At 37.6% G+C, this 15,698-nt stretch overlaps 1 protein-coding gene across 2 annotated transcripts in view; it reads right to left on the bottom strand.

The window, feature by feature from the left end:
- Positions 1–558: 558 nt before the first annotated feature.
- The window catches only part of KATNA1 (katanin catalytic subunit A1), a 34,165-nt gene continuing 19,025 nt past the window's right edge, over positions 559–15,698 (bottom strand). For both annotated transcript variants that reach the window (XM_080805592.1, XM_080805591.1), the window contains 7 exons: positions 8,639–8,760; positions 7,094–7,199; positions 6,061–6,219; positions 3,439–3,565; positions 2,805–2,939; positions 2,194–2,320; positions 559–918 (listed from right to left, as the gene is read on the bottom strand). In XM_080805592.1, the coding sequence (XP_080661718.1) occupies positions 720–918; positions 2,194–2,320; positions 2,805–2,939; positions 3,439–3,565; positions 6,061–6,219; positions 7,094–7,199; positions 8,639–8,760 (975 nt within the window). In that variant the 3' untranslated portion in view covers positions 559–719. The remainder of the gene's footprint in view (positions 919–2,193; positions 2,321–2,804; positions 2,940–3,438; positions 3,566–6,060; positions 6,220–7,093; positions 7,200–8,638; positions 8,761–15,698) is intronic.

Raw genomic sequence — 15,698 nt, 5'->3', positions numbered from 1 at the left:
CCATTTATTAACCTACAGTTGCACCATTAACTATTTTAATTATGCTTTGTATCCATGAGTGAATGGGTTCATGAGTTTCATTCATTAGAACACAGTGAGCAGCATGGGCTTACGAGCATCTGCTTGCCTACAGTGCATCCTCGAATGTGGGCAGAATAAAGTCATGCAAGAGTGCGTGAGTGTGTGTGTGCATATATATATATATGTGTATATATATATATTTTTTTCCTAAGTGCATTATAAAATGAAGGGTCTTTAAAGCTCTCCCAGGAAGGGGAGGGAAGCTACTGTAACCCCAAGCAGGAAGGCACACCAGGGCCGTGGTTTGTGCATCAACTGGCTGCTTCTGTAAAAATGTTTGGGAATTTTCAGTTATCCACTGGCATCCAAGGTGCTAGAGCCAGTCTTACTCCCTAGAAGGAACAGCAGCTGGACAGTGGAAGACAAGATGCTGTACTTGTAAAAGACACTTTTCCAAGCTAAGTAATCACCCCTGTGCTGCAACACGTGGTCTGTGAAAGAGAAAACTGGGTAATGCTAAAGTAAAACACATGTGCTTGCAGCTTTAAAAAATTGCCTTTATTCAGAATCATACTTTTTTTTTAAAATCTTACCATTATCAAAGTTTAAAAAAATATAGCACTCAGTGCAATGAAATACTACATTTAATTAGTAATCAAATACTTAAGGCAGGTTTCTCACAATTTACATGTGAGAATTTAGCATGATCCAAACTCAAATATCCACTTCTCGTATCTTTCAATGTCTGCAGCAGAAACGGACTTAGAGACCTTTTTTAAAGCCATTTCAAAGTCCTCCATTGTTGTAGGCATGTGCATTTCCTCTCTTGAAAGATTTCTGATCTCTTCTGGCGTCAAACCTTCGATGCGCCTTCTCATTGCCATCAAAGATGCATCCCTAGGTTTTAAATTAAAACACAGTGTTATTTTGATTGAATAAAAACCTGTGAACAGAAAATCTTTTCAGTATGTGTTATTTTGTAATTACCCACTATACACACTTAGTACTGCATAGACTTATCAGAATATAAGGCCCGTTCTGAGATATTTTTTAGCTGTTAAATATTCCATGATGAATTAAGGATATTAATCAATTTAAATAACTGATACTGAGTAGGAAGCCAAGAAAAAGTAAAAGGGTATAATAAAGAAGCTAGCAATTGGGGTGTCTGGGTGGCGCCTTCGGCTCAGGTCATGATCTCAGGGTCCTGGGATTGAGCCCCACATTGGGCTCTTTGCTCAGCAGGGAGCTTGCTTCCCCCTCTCTGCCTGCCACTCTGCCTCTCTGCCTACTTGTGACCTGTCTGTCAAATAAATAAATAAAATCTTTAAAAAAAAAAAAAAAAGAAGCTAGCAATTGAATTTCATTATACGTGTCCAATAAAAGAATAAACATCAGGGAGACAGGAGAGAACCAGATGGCTGAAAAACTATTTTCTACACAGGTTGGAAAAACTAAATGGTCAAGTTAGCGTGTTTCAGCTTTCCCTTCTGTATTAGTTTTGTCTTGTTTTTTGGTGTTTTTTTGTTTTTAAAGAAGAAACTTTAGACTCAAGGACCTCTCCTTTCATCAAGTTTCAGCTTTAATAACAGCCACCATTTATGCAAAGGGACAGCACTCTATAGCTGCCTTCCATCCACATGTTCTCACCAATGCTCACAACAAGCCTGCGTGGTATACTTTACAGTGAGTACCTTGCTAATAAACATATGAACTAATAAGACAAAACCTACTTGAATCAACTGGATTAGAGACTGTCTTTTTTCTTTTTTACTCCTGTTCCTATCATATTTAAGATATTTGCACTGAAAATGGGATTGTACTCCCCTGGAGTATGCCCAATCCATTTCACACTTCTTAGGAAAAATACTGAAGAAGTACACCAACATTTTTTTAATCCAAGAAAATTACTCATTTTCTGTATTATACCAGTTGTTCTAACATTAGCTTCTTGAACTTGTAGCTTTCAAAAGCATTGCAGACTGTTCAATGACATGCAAGATACCCAAATTCTTACCAGCATCTTACCACAAACTTAATACCAAAACTCTTGTCTCTCACTAGAAATTCTAATGTGGGTCTTTATTCTTCCCCCATTTTATTACTTCAGCATAAAAACTTCTTAACAAAGGTTTATACCCACATACCCTATGCTTTCAAAATAATTCATACCTGCATACATTGGTAATGTCTGCACCTGAATAACCTTCCATATTTTCTGCTATGCTTGCAAGGTCAACATCATCGGCCAATTCCAGTTCACGTAGACTTATTCGTAACAGCTCCTCCCTGCCTTTTGCTAATGATGGAAACAAATTTTAAAATGTAAGCCTTCAACATAAACATATTATTTTTTCTCAAATCTACTTTGTATGAGAAGTTGTTTTCCAATTCTTAGAGCTCATTTGCTTAAAAATTTAAGAGCCCTTCTAAATTTAAAATTTCCTGGTACCAGGTGGCTCAGTCAGTTGAGTGTCTGCCTTCAGCTCAGATTATGGTTTTGGGGTCCTGGGACTGAGCCCCACACTGGGCTCCCTGCTTGGCAGGGAGTCTGCTTCTCCCTCTCCCTTTGCCTCTCCCCTGGCTTGTACACTTGCTCGCTGTCTCAAATAAATAAATTTTTTTTTTTTTCAATTTTCTGGTACCAGTTAATATAAGGAAGGACAACCTACATTTGTCTCTTTAAAGGAAAATAAATTAATTACTACCAAATTTTAAAATTTCTAAGCAAAACTACCTAAGAGTTAACATGAGCTTTCAGACAAGATTCAAATGCAGATAACCTGATGGTAATGGAATATAGATTCTTTTTTCAAGACGTCGTCTTAATGCCTCATCAATATCCCAGGGAAAATTAGTAGCTGCCAGAACCATAACCATTTTGGAAGGGTCATCATTTTCAGAAGCACCTCCAACACCTAAAAAAAAGGGAGAGGAGAATGTAAAAAGACACTAACAGTATAGAAAATAAAGCTCAACTACTTAAAGATCATCACATATTTAGCACTAAATTGCAAGGTAGTGTAACTGTTAAGCCTCCCTAAGACTTCTAAAGCTAAATGGTACATATATGAATTTGTGGCCCAAGAAAAATACGTTTTAATATGCAAAAAGTAGGACGCAAAATAGATTTAATCAAAAGACCAGCCCAGTTTAACTACATACCAATTTCTTAAAATTTTTTAAAAACATACATATCCCTCAGGCAAATTTATTTACATTTATTTCAATTTCATTGCTGAAAATAAGAAATCTGAGCATATGCCCATGAGTGCTCTGTGAACAGCCATTATTTCTGGCATGTCCCCACAATACAGTCGATCTCCAGGACCTCCTTGCCAGCCCTCTCTAGTCGGCAGGAGCTGTGTGGCTTAGCCCTAGGAGTAGAGCTTGGTCAATGCACAGACATACACATACCATCCATCTGAACCAGCAGCTCGGCTTTCACCCTTCTACTTGCTTCGTGCTCTTCAGAAGTCCCTCTGCGACTACAAATGGAATCTATTTCATCGATAAATATGGTGGCTGGAGAGTAAAATCGAGCCTAAATAAAGAAACCATGTAACATCAGGTTTTCATTTCATTTAAAAAATAATCGGTAACAATTAGAAAAGAGCCCAGGAACCTGCCACACCACACATCTCTCTTTCGTCCCAGCATTGGGAGAAGATAAACTGGAGCAGCTAAAAGCTTCGAATGGAAACTCATCCTAGACTTCAATATGATATGGCAGTACTTTAACTGGCAGTATTTATTTATTCATGAGTGATATAAATACAGAATTACCTTATATGCTACAACAAGTCAACAGTAGTGGGAAAACATTTACAGATATTGGTAAGTGTTCTACAGTTCTAGAAAAAAATTGGTTACAGAGAATCATTACCTTAAATAAAATCATAGATTCCTTCTAAGAAATCCTAATTAAATTGCCACTTTTCTTTTGACAATACATTTATTATAGTAACTAAAGAAGTTCATAATCATTTTATTTTTAAAGATTTATTTATTTTATAGTGAGAGAGCACAAGTGAGGGGAGGGATAGAGGGCGAGAGGAGGACAGCGAGGGAGAGAACAGACTCTCCCTCTGAGCATGGAGCCCAGCGTGGGGCTCAATCTCACAACTCTGAGTTCATGACTTGAGCCAAAATCGAGAGTCGATGCCTAACCGAATGAATCACCCAAGCGCCTCCATAGTTAATTATTTTTAAATGAAATATCCAATGAGGGCTAATTTCTCAGAGATTACCATAAAGACAATAAAAACAAGGCTTAAGGCACTGATGGCTATCGGAGCCACCACACAAAATCAAAGCCAACCCAGAGGTAAACAGACAGGCAAAGGTCAAAGAGACAGCCCCCAAAACATCTAAATTGTTAGATCCTGCTAGGCCTAAAAAAGCTAAAATAGATTCTGAAAATTCCTAGCTGCATGATCCAATATATTATTCTTTTGGTATAAACTCATTTGATTAGGTTTCTGACACTTGAAAATGAAAGTTCTTGACAATACAACAAAAATTACACCATTAAGTTTTGGTTATGTGTTTGCCACCATGTCATGAGAAATATCCTGGAAAGATTTTTATTTAAGTGGCATTATTAAAAATACAGGCCTTGAAAAGAAAAAGAAAAGAAAAAAGAACACTTGAAATATGTTTGCTTTGAGAGATTCAGGGGAGTGGGGCTGGGTCCTGGGGGAGAGGCAAGTCATACAGAGCAGACAAAACAAGATGTGAGAGGCAGTACTCTCCACTCCAGGAAAGAGTCCATATGATGAACAGGGGGAAAAATTAAACCCGTTTTAATTTGAGTTTTAAATATGAGCCCTAATCAGAAGTCCTAAAGGCAGAAGCTCCAAACTGGTCAGTGACTCAGCCCCACGACTCAGCAGCAGGCAACTCAAAGTAGCAGATTCCAGAGAAGCAGGCACTTACTTAAAGATGGTTAACATCAGGGAAGTCAGTAAAAAACAAGCTGTTTGATAAGCCTTCATAACCCTCACCATAAAAAATAATGTAAATTAGGATTTTGTAAGAGGCTTCCCGGCACAGAAAAAAATGGCCATTTTTTAAAAATATAAACTCTCCATTAGAAAATATATCAAATAATCCTGAAACAGAACAGCTACTACCGATTACCCTCTATGAGTCAGGCTCTACAGTAAGCAATTCACAGGCGTTAGCTCGTTGCGCCGTCCGAATATTACAGAGGCAGCTCCTGTATTACAGTCATCCTCTTACAGATAAACTGAGGAGAAGCAAAGTAATTTGCCCAGAGTTAGCCAGCTAGGAAAGAGACAACGGAGGTGGGATCTGAAGTCGGGCCACCAGACCCTAAAGACTCCAAACTTAGCCGTTCATTCTATTTACGTTACATTTTTTAAAAGCCTGAGTATTCTGGAATCCTGGCAATGTAATTCTCCTTCCCCTGAAGCAAAGGGCAAACTAATTTTTCAAACTCATCTAAGAGGGTCTCTGCTACTATAGTATAAACTACAGATTCCCCTACTACAGTATAAATTATAATTCCTTCTACTGATACTCAGATTAGTGGGAGCTTTGAAGAAGGGAAAAAAGAAACTCAAAGTAATAATAAGAGGAGGAACAATCCAAAGTCTGGATCATTAAACTTAAGGTATTTAGCATAGTTAATAGATTGGAGGTGATCTAACTTCCACAACTACTTCATTTTCACCATCTCATATTACTGTTACAACACTGCACTTATCATATTATAAATAAGCCTACTGATTTAAAAAACATAATAATTTCAAATGCCTAGAACAGATTAGGAAGGCAGATCCCATAATGTGAGCATGCCCATAAGCCAACAGAGATGGCTCTTCCTCTGGAGGAAAGGAGACACAGAAAAACTCGTTACTCATGTGATTCGTGGGTTCTATCTTCGAGGGCACAGGAATCACACTCTGGGCACAGTATCATCCAGCCCGGCTATTCTACACACAGGAGATAGTTATGACTCACTTCCACCCCTTTTAGAGGTAAAGAATCATTAGAGTGGTCTCAAACATTCACCATTTCGAACAGAAGACGAACAAGCTTCTCAGACTCCCCTCTGTATTTGGAAGTCAGAGTTGATGAAGATACATTGAAGAACGTTGTCTTGCATTCTGTAGCCACTGCCTTAGCAAGGAGGGTCTTTCCTGTGCCGGGTGGGCCAACCATCAACACTCCCTGTCGGGCAAAATAATAATGTAACTGAAAGATTTACCTGCCACTGTTCTAATTCACAAGAATTCCATTACTAAGAATTAATTTTCAACTAACATAAAATATTAAGAAAAATAAAAATAAGCAAAAGGATACTTTATCACCAAGTTATTTTTTTCATTACAAAAGGTAACTACATTATTAAAAATGTGGAACTCAGAAATGAGAAAAATACAATGTTATAATACTGACATTGTAATAATTACACCCTAACACAGGTACCAATAGTATTTGCATACATTTTCTGCTAGTCTTTAGGTCAAACAAATTGGGTTTTTTGGTTACATAGTTGTACTCAAAGAATGTCCAGAATTTTGTAGCTTATCATTTAATATTTCAAGATTTTTTTATAATAAGTACAGAGTTAGCCATGACCACATTTTCTATGTCCAAGAAAGTTTTTTTCAATCTTTTTTCAGATCAACTCATGACTTTTTAAAAAAGTATCCATTCAATACAGACAGATAGGTCTCAATTTCTTAAGGACAACAGCAAGAAGTAGAGGATACAAGGTTCTGTAGCAGATACACCCAATGGAGTAGTTCTGCATTAGGCGACTTGTTCATATTTGCAAATACAAGCTCATTCTACATCAACTTTCCAAAGGTCACACTGTACCTATTTCTTACTCTGGGAACCTTGCAATAGCTTTTGGTCTAAACAAAATATGGAGTAACGTATCTTTTACTTCAAAATTTTCCTTAAAAAATAAATAAATAAAATAAAATTTGCCTAATTATTCCTTCCCCTCACTTCCCTGAATAGGATAAATACCGGTTTTCTACAGCAAAGTACTTGCCGTTCACTTTGACAACACTATTAACAGCAATAAACTTACTTTCCATGGTCTCCTAATGCCCTTAAAGAATTCTGGCATCCACATTGGTAACACCACAGCTTCCTTCAGCAACTTTTTAGCTTCTACTAAATCAGCGATATCATCCCTGAAAAGAGGATATATTTTATCAACACCATCTTAGATCACATATTTAGCCATAGGCACTCTTGCAAAACACAGAAGCACTGTTTTCCACAGCTGCCAGACTGCGAAGCCCTGGGCCTGGCATGAGTGAACTCGCACACAGGGAGGAGGCCTGCCACACCAGCCAGGACACGTGCAGCACAACCTGAATCTTCAATTCCTGGCAATAATGATTTCCAACTTGGTGAATGACACTACTGGTCTACAGGCCCACTCTTAAGTCTTTATCATGCCATCTCATTTTAAACTCCCGCCCTTGTGATGCTCATTTTCATAAACTCCATGATTTAGAAACAATGAGCCATTAAAAAAAAAAGAGGGGCAGCTCAGACAGTTAACCGTCTGCCTTCAGCTCAGGGTCCTGGGATTGAGCCCTGCATCGGGCTCTCAGCTCAGCGGGAAGCCTGCTTCTCCCTCTCCCACTCCCCCTGCTTGTGTTCCCTCTCTCGCTGTGTCTCTGTCAAATAAATAAGTAAAATCTTTTTTAAAAAGTAAGAATAAAAAGGGCATAAAGCAGAGACAAGGCTACAATATTGCTGCTTTGCCCCCAACCCTATTAAAATGTAGACATCAAGGATAAAGAGTATCACAGGGACTACTATGAAGTTACCACCAACCACCAGAAAACTCTTGCTGCTACTACTATTACTGGTACATGTGGCATTTTCATGAAAATACATGATTACTATATAAATACCAAATACCAAAAAATATTTTTAAAATATCCCCAAAGTCATAACTAAAAATCATTAAGATTTGAATGAAAAATATATAGCAGAATGTACCTAATTTTGTGGGAAAGAGGACCTTTTATTTTTTTAATTTAATTTTTTTTGAAAGGGAGCTTTTAGAACTCAGTGTGATAATTACAGTTCTTTGATTAGATACAGTAAGTCAAGCTGAGAACCACTGCTCAAAGTCACAGAAAATAAAAGCAACATGCATGGGATAAACCTTTATATAACAAGCAACAATGGGGCATCTGGCTGGCTCAGTCGCTAGAGCATTGCAACTCCCAATCTGCATAGGGGTTGAGTTCAAGTCCCACCTGGGCACAGAGCTTATATAGGAACAAAAAACAAAAGCAAACAACACACATGTCTAAGAATCCGTGCCATTTCAGCATTAGAGGATGTCCCAAAAAGAAGATGAGATGTCTGTGATCTTTAGGAGATTTTTTTATTTAATAGATACTTATTTATCGTTTGTTACTTTATTAAATAAAGATCTCAGACAAAAATCCGGTATAGCCTGAACAAAGTGCTGGGCTTACATTGCATACACTCTCATTCCAGCCTCAAGGGCTGATGATCTTCAGTGCATTTATTGAAAGTAATGGTTCCCCTTTACTTTTCCTAAAAGCATTATTAGCACCAGTTATCTTGCTGTGCTATAACTTACCATCGAACATTGGGATTCTGAGAAATTATATCTCTTTCCAAAGCTTCCACTAAGTCCTTATCATATCCGGTACTATCAAATTTACTTGTCTCTGGTTCGGTAACTGCAGCAGGTGATTTGTTCTACATTGGGAGAAGAACACAAGAACTTCTGATTGACTCAAAAATGATACTCAGAAACAAAGACTGGACTCCAGTGATATTTTTAAAAGAGCTAATATAATAGTACAAGTAACAAGAGAATCCAAGACTATTAAGTCATCCTCTACACCAACATCTGAGTTTCATACTCAATTTTTACTTTTACATTAAAAGTATGACGAAAGTGTTCAAGAACAACAAAAATACTATGCATACGAACTGGTAAAAATCAAAAAAGTCAGAACTGGTTAAAGACAGATGTCTTATGTAGTTAAGATTACAGCTCGCTTTTTTTTTTTTTTTAAAGATGTAATTTATTTATTTGAGAGCGAGAGTGAGTTCGCGCATGTGAGTTGGGCGGGGAGCAGAGGGAAAGGCAAAGAATCTCAAGCAAACTCCACACTGAGTGCGAAGCCCCACACATGTCTCCATCTCACAATCCTGAGGTCGCGACCAGAGCCAAAACCAAAAGTTGGATGCTTGACAGACTGAGCCACGCAGGTGCCCCATCGATGGCTCACTCTTAACCACCTGCTCGGCCCTCATCAATGCTCCTACAACTTTTCTTTTCTCTGTTCCCACCCTGCTCCAAAACAGACACCATCCCCAGGAGCGATCCCCTCCCGCCCTCCACGACTGCAGCCCACAGGGCCCCAGCTCCTAGGCCCTGCACTGAAGTACTCCAGGGCACAATGGCAAGCTCACAGAGCGCTGCAAGATATTTTACATTTTTTAGTGAAACCCAGCATTTTCTGTTGAACTCTGGGTAAAATACCAGCTCCCTCTCTGTCTCTACATTAACACTGCTACATTCCTTTCAGTGATGCCATACTTTTGTGAGGCTGGGTTTCTGGCAGTTTCTGTGATAAAAGAAATAGCAGGAAAAATCAAGGTGAAAGAGGAATCAGCGTGAAATATCTGAGAAACTGAGTCTGAGAAACTGAGCAGTGCCCAAAGTTATCTGAACTGAACTTCTTCACTGATGTATGGGTATTCTTTTTGTCCTTGAGGGGCTGTGAAAACATCAGACACTCATGAATTTTTTAAGACAAGAAAATTTATGACGCGCTGCCTTACTGTGAACAGTCATTAACCTGGTCTTGTACTAGAATTCTCACCCTGTCTCATTAATATTGTTTTGCCCATATGTGCTTTCTCTGTCAGCAGTGCTATCTAAAGTCAGTATTAACATCTACGCTTAACCAGTATTTATATATTCAAAGGTCTTAACACTAGATGGTCAAAAAAGTGTCTTACAATACACATATTCACTATCCAATACGAACATACAAAATTCAATGAAGGTATTGTGCAGCCTTTAGAAGGCTGGGGCTCCTGGCTGGTTCAGACAGAAAAGCATGACAGTCTTGATCTCAGGGTTGTGAGTTCAAGCCCCACGTTGGGTGCAGACATCACTAAAACAATAAAATAAAATAAACTTTAAAAAATAAATAAATAAGGGGCATCTGGGTGGCTCATTTGGTTAAGCATCTGCCTTCAGCTCAGGTCATGATCCCAGGGGCTCCCTGCTCGGCTAGGAGCATGCTTCCCCCTCCCCCTCTGCCTCTCACTTTGCCTACTTGCTCTCTCTCTGTCAAATAAATAAATTTTTTAAAAATCTTTAAAAAACATAAAATAAAATTAAAAATTAAAAAATAAAGAAAAGAGAAGATGGTTATCTTTTAGGATTTATGCAGTTGTTGTTCATTCACAAATATTTACCAAGAACTCATTCTGTGCTAGCGGCTGTGGGGGACAGAAAGAAGACACTGTCCTTGATTACTGGGAACTCACACTGTGAGCCTAGGAAGACACAGATAGAAAAGCACTTTCTAGTTGTTTCCTTTCCTCCCACAGAACACAGTGCTGATGGGATGTCTGCAGACAAAGCAAAAATGAATTTAAGCTAGGCAGAAAGGAGAAACAAATAATAGGTCACCAAAGGGAGATATGGAATTTGAAGTGCTGACATTTTTGATAGGATTTTATTTAATTAGCTGAAATAGTACAGTTTCCTTTAAGCACATATTGATTTAATAACTTCCTCTGAGTAAAAATGCTAACAATTACTAGCAGGTGAAAGGGAGCAGGAGAGGGGCTTAAAAGAACACAGCATCCTTTCTGATGCTTAAAATAAAGTTGAAGATGAACCAATTACTCAGGAGATAAATACCCAGGTTTAAAACTAGTTATTCTAAAAGCTGGCAACATTATACACACAAAATCCAAATCCACTATCTCAATTAAAATAATTTAAAGTGACAGCTAGGCTTTCACTCACAGGAAAACAGAGTGCTATGGAGAACTAAAAATCCTGGCATTAGACATTTAACAAAGACAGGACTTTGAAAAGTATAGAGAAAGGAAGGCCAACCAGGGAACCTAGACAAGGTGGTGCACCTTCTAGGTTTTCTTTCTCCTTCATAAATCCAGACTCAAGGTCAAAGAAGCCAAAAACCCAGAAACACCATGGGCACACAAAAAAACAACAAAAGCTTGCTCTCTCTAGCCAGAGGACCAAGAAAGAAGGAGGCTAGCAAGACGGAACTTCCAGACAACACTCTACTCTAGTCAAGCACCTCAGGAAAGGCTGGATCCCAGACCTAGCCAGGCAAGCAAAAGCCAGGTAGAGAGCCTAGGATTCCACCCTTGGGAAGCTGCAAAGAGGAACTCTACACCTCCATTAGGGTATAACAGAGGCCAATTAGAGAGCTGAAATTTTCATCCCTGCCAATCAGTAATAGGACTCCCACTCAGTAAGCAGAGATTACAGAGGAAGTGTGTGATTCCCCACCCAGAAGTAACGGGGCATGGGGGTGGTGTCAGAGGAAGACTTGCAGACTCAAGACAAGGTCACTCCCACCACAATGTTACTGGAGTTCACACAGACAACTTCCGTCACAGCTCAGCGGTAATGAGAAGACCCTTTCCCCCATTCAGGTGTCAACAGAGGCTGGGTGGGACTTCTACTTTCATCTGATTGTGACCCCTCCCCCCATTTCCCTGATAGAGCAGTGTCAGAAAAAGTCAGGTAAAACAGTAGGTGTAAATAACATCTACAGTCTCATAACATAATATGAAAATGTCCAGGTTGCAATCTAAAATCACTTGTTATACCAAGAACCGCAAAAGATCTCAAACTTAACGAAAAGACAATCAACACATGCCAAGACCAAGAAGACAGAATTTCCTGCCAGATTTGAAAACCACCATGAATTTAAAATGCTTCAAATGAGCAATTATGAACAAATCTGAAACAAACCAAAAAATAGAAAACTTCAGAAAGAAATAGAAGACCCCAAATTAATCCACTGAGAGCAATAAGCAAAACAACACCTTGCCTACAGGGAAAAACTATTCAAATGAGAGGAATTTCTCTTCAGAAAAGGAGGCCAGAAGGAGTTGGCACAAAACTGTTCAAGAAAAAGAACTGTTAATACAGAATCTTCTACCCAGCCTTCAGGTAATGAAAGGGTAATCAAAACATTCTTAGATGAAGGAAAAATAAGAGAATTTGTTGCCAAGAGACCAACCCCCCCCCCAAAAAGAAAACAGTTAAAAGTTATTCTCTAAACAGAAAAGAAACAATGTAAAAAAGAACCTGCAAAGATCAGGAAGGATGAAAGGACATAGTAAGTAAAAATAGGGGTAAGTACAACAGGCCTTCTTTCTCCTTTTGAGTTTTTTAATTTATTTAATAGCTGAAGCAAAACTTTAACACTGTGTGATGAGGCTAGATCAAGATGAGGGAGAGGAAATGTTTAAAAACAATTATAAATGGGAGAGTATAAAGGGATATAAAGAGAAATAAGATTTCCATACTTTATTCAAAGTGGTAAAATGACAGTATCAATCAACCAGTACAAGTTTTGTACACGTGATATCTAGAGCAACCATTGAAAAAGCTAACACAAAGGGATATACTCAAAACCATTATGGAATATCAAAATGTAATTCTAAAAAATATTCAAGTAACCCCCATGAAAAGGCCAGAAAAAGAAGACAGAATAAAAAACAAAAGAAAAACCACATCAGAAAATCAAAAATAAAACAGCAGGCTTGAACTCCAACATAACAAAATACATTAATCATAAATGGCCTATACACACCAACTAAAAGAAATAAGTGGAATAAATTAAAAACATGACTCAAGTATAGTATCTGCAATCATCAAGAAACTTGTCCAAATACAAAGATACAGGTAGGGTGAATGTAAAAGAATGGAAAAAGGTTTAACGTGCAAACATTAATCAAAGAAAAACAGGCATGGCTATACTAATATCAAAGTCAGTTTCAAAGAAAAAACCAAAAGCCAAAAACCAAAACACAACACCTACCAGAGACAGAGAGGGATATTACATAATGATAAACAAGTGAATCCACCTAGAAAACAAAGCAATCTTAAATGTGAATGCACCAAATAACAAAGCCACAATATATGAAACAAAAGCCCAGAGAAGTGAACAAATTGGCGAACCTTTACATATAGCTGGAGACTTCAACAACTCATTTCTCAACAACTGACAGAACAACCAGAAAGAAAATCAGCAAGGATACAGAAAAACTGAACAGCACCATCATCCAGCAGAATCTAACTGATACTAACGGAAAGTTCCACCCAACAAGGGCAAAATACACATTATTTTCAAGTACTCATAGAACATATTTCAAGTATTCACAGAACATATACCAAGACAGACCATATTCAGGGCCATACAACAAACTTCAACAACTTTAAAATAATTGACATCATACAGAATATATTCTCTAAGCACAAAGGATTCAAACTAGAAATCAGTAACAGAGAAGTAACACAATCTCTGGACTATTGGAAACTAAGTAACACACTTTTAAATTGCAGGGTCAAAGATAAAGTTTCAAAAAAAAGTTTTTAAATACATTGAATTAAATGAAAAGGAAGATAAAACATAATTTCTGGGACACAGTTAAAGCTGAGTACTGAGAGGGAAACTTACTAATAAGTGCATAGATTAGGAAATAAGCCTTAATAATCTAAACTCCCATCTAAGAATGTACAGAAGAACAGCAAAATAAACTCAAAGGAGAAAAAAGGAAGTTAACAGTGATAAGAGCAAAGACCAATGAAATGAAAAACAAAAAAAACACAGGGAAAAATCAATAAAACAAAGAACTGGGGCACCTGGGTGGCTCAGTCATTAAGCATTTGCCTTTGGCTCAGGTCAGGATCTCAGGGTCCTAGGATTGAGCCCTGCATCAGGCTCCCTGCTGAACGGGAAGCCTACTTCTCCCTCACCCACTCCCCCTGCCTGTGTTCCCTCTCTCACTGTGTCTCGGTCAAATAAATAAAATCTTAAAAACAAACAAACAAACAAACAAAACTCATTCTTTGAAAAGGTGAATGAAACTGACAAATTTCTAGCAGCACTGAAAATGAAAAAACCAGAAAACACCAATTATCAATGTCAAAAATGACCTAGACTTGCAGATACCAAAATAATAACATGGAATCTTACAAAAAACTGTACATACATAAATTTGTTAACTTAGAAGGGATTATGTCTTAAAAAACCAACTACCACAACTCACCTAATATGAAAGATTATTTGAACAGCCTTACAGCCACTGAGGAAATTGAATTCATAATTTTAAAACCAAAAAAGAAACACCCAAGCCTAGATGTTTCACTGGACAATTTTATCAAACATTTAAACAAGAATGACTAATCTGATACAGTCTCTTCCAGAAAACAGAAGGAACAATTCTCAATTCATCATTTTTGAAAAAGGTATGAAAGCAATTCAATAAAATACAGCCTTTTCAACAAATGATGCTGGAGAAACTGCACATGTACAACAGGCAAAAAGTGAACCTCAACCTAAGTCTACAACTTACACAAAAATCAACTCACAATAGACCATGGGCTTAAATGTAAAACATAAAATTATAAAACTTTTAGAAAAAAATAGAAAATTTTCAGGATCTAGGGCTAGGCAAAGAATTAAAAATTTGACATCATATGGTACAGTTATTTATAAATGGAATACTGGACTTCATCAAAATTAAAATCTTATGCCTTGTAAAAGATCCAGTAAAAAGGATTTTAAAAAGACAAGTTGCACACTGAAAGAAAATGTTTTCAAAACACATATCAACAAAGGGCTAGTACCTAGAATATATAAAGAACTCTCAAACCCCAATAAAAGAATGGACAACTCATTCTGACAATGGACAAAAGACTTTAAGAGAGAGCACTGAAGAGCACTCTGGGCTTGTTTTCCTTTCCTCTAGTCCTCTGGACAGCTACTATTTAGAAGAGCAGACCAACTCAATACAGAAAGATTGTTAGAATGTACTTATTACTGAGAAGAACAGATTATGATTCCACTTGTGCAAAAAAAAAAAAAAAATCATGCATATGGAAAAGGATATACCATGGGATAAACAGATCTCAGGAGGGGTAGGAATGTGAGTTTGAGTTGTTTTGTTTTGTTTTTTTTACTTAATTCTATTTTCTGATTTTCTAAATGAGTATGTTACAAAAGATTTTAAATAGGATAAAAATCTATTCACCTTCTATGGTTCAATGGTTTTATTTCTTCCATAAAGTTCTCTGACTACCACCAACTTCTAAGAATTCTGTTCTTTTTAGTCATTAGTTACTACCACTGTTAAGCATCTAATTATGCTATAATTACTTGAAATATATTAATCTGGTCTCCCCGAGTATAGTTTCTCAACAATGGGTACATATACTCAAGACACACCAGCTGACTTGGGGGGAAAACCTATTTTGTTTTTTTAAAGATTTTATTTATTTGTCAGAGAGAGAACAGCAGGCAGAGGGAGAGGGAGAAGCAGACTCTCTCCTTGGCAGGGAGCCCAATGAGGGACTCGATCCCAGGACCCTGGGATCATGACCTGAGCCAAAGGCAGACGCT

This window comes from Martes martes (assembly GCF_963455335.1).
Source record: "Martes martes genome assembly, chromosome: 6".
In the NCBI taxonomy this organism is placed as follows: domain Eukaryota; kingdom Metazoa; phylum Chordata; class Mammalia; order Carnivora; family Mustelidae; genus Martes; species Martes martes.
The sequence above is the reverse complement of the archived record's forward strand: the minus strand, read 5'-3'. Positions and strand labels throughout refer to the sequence as shown.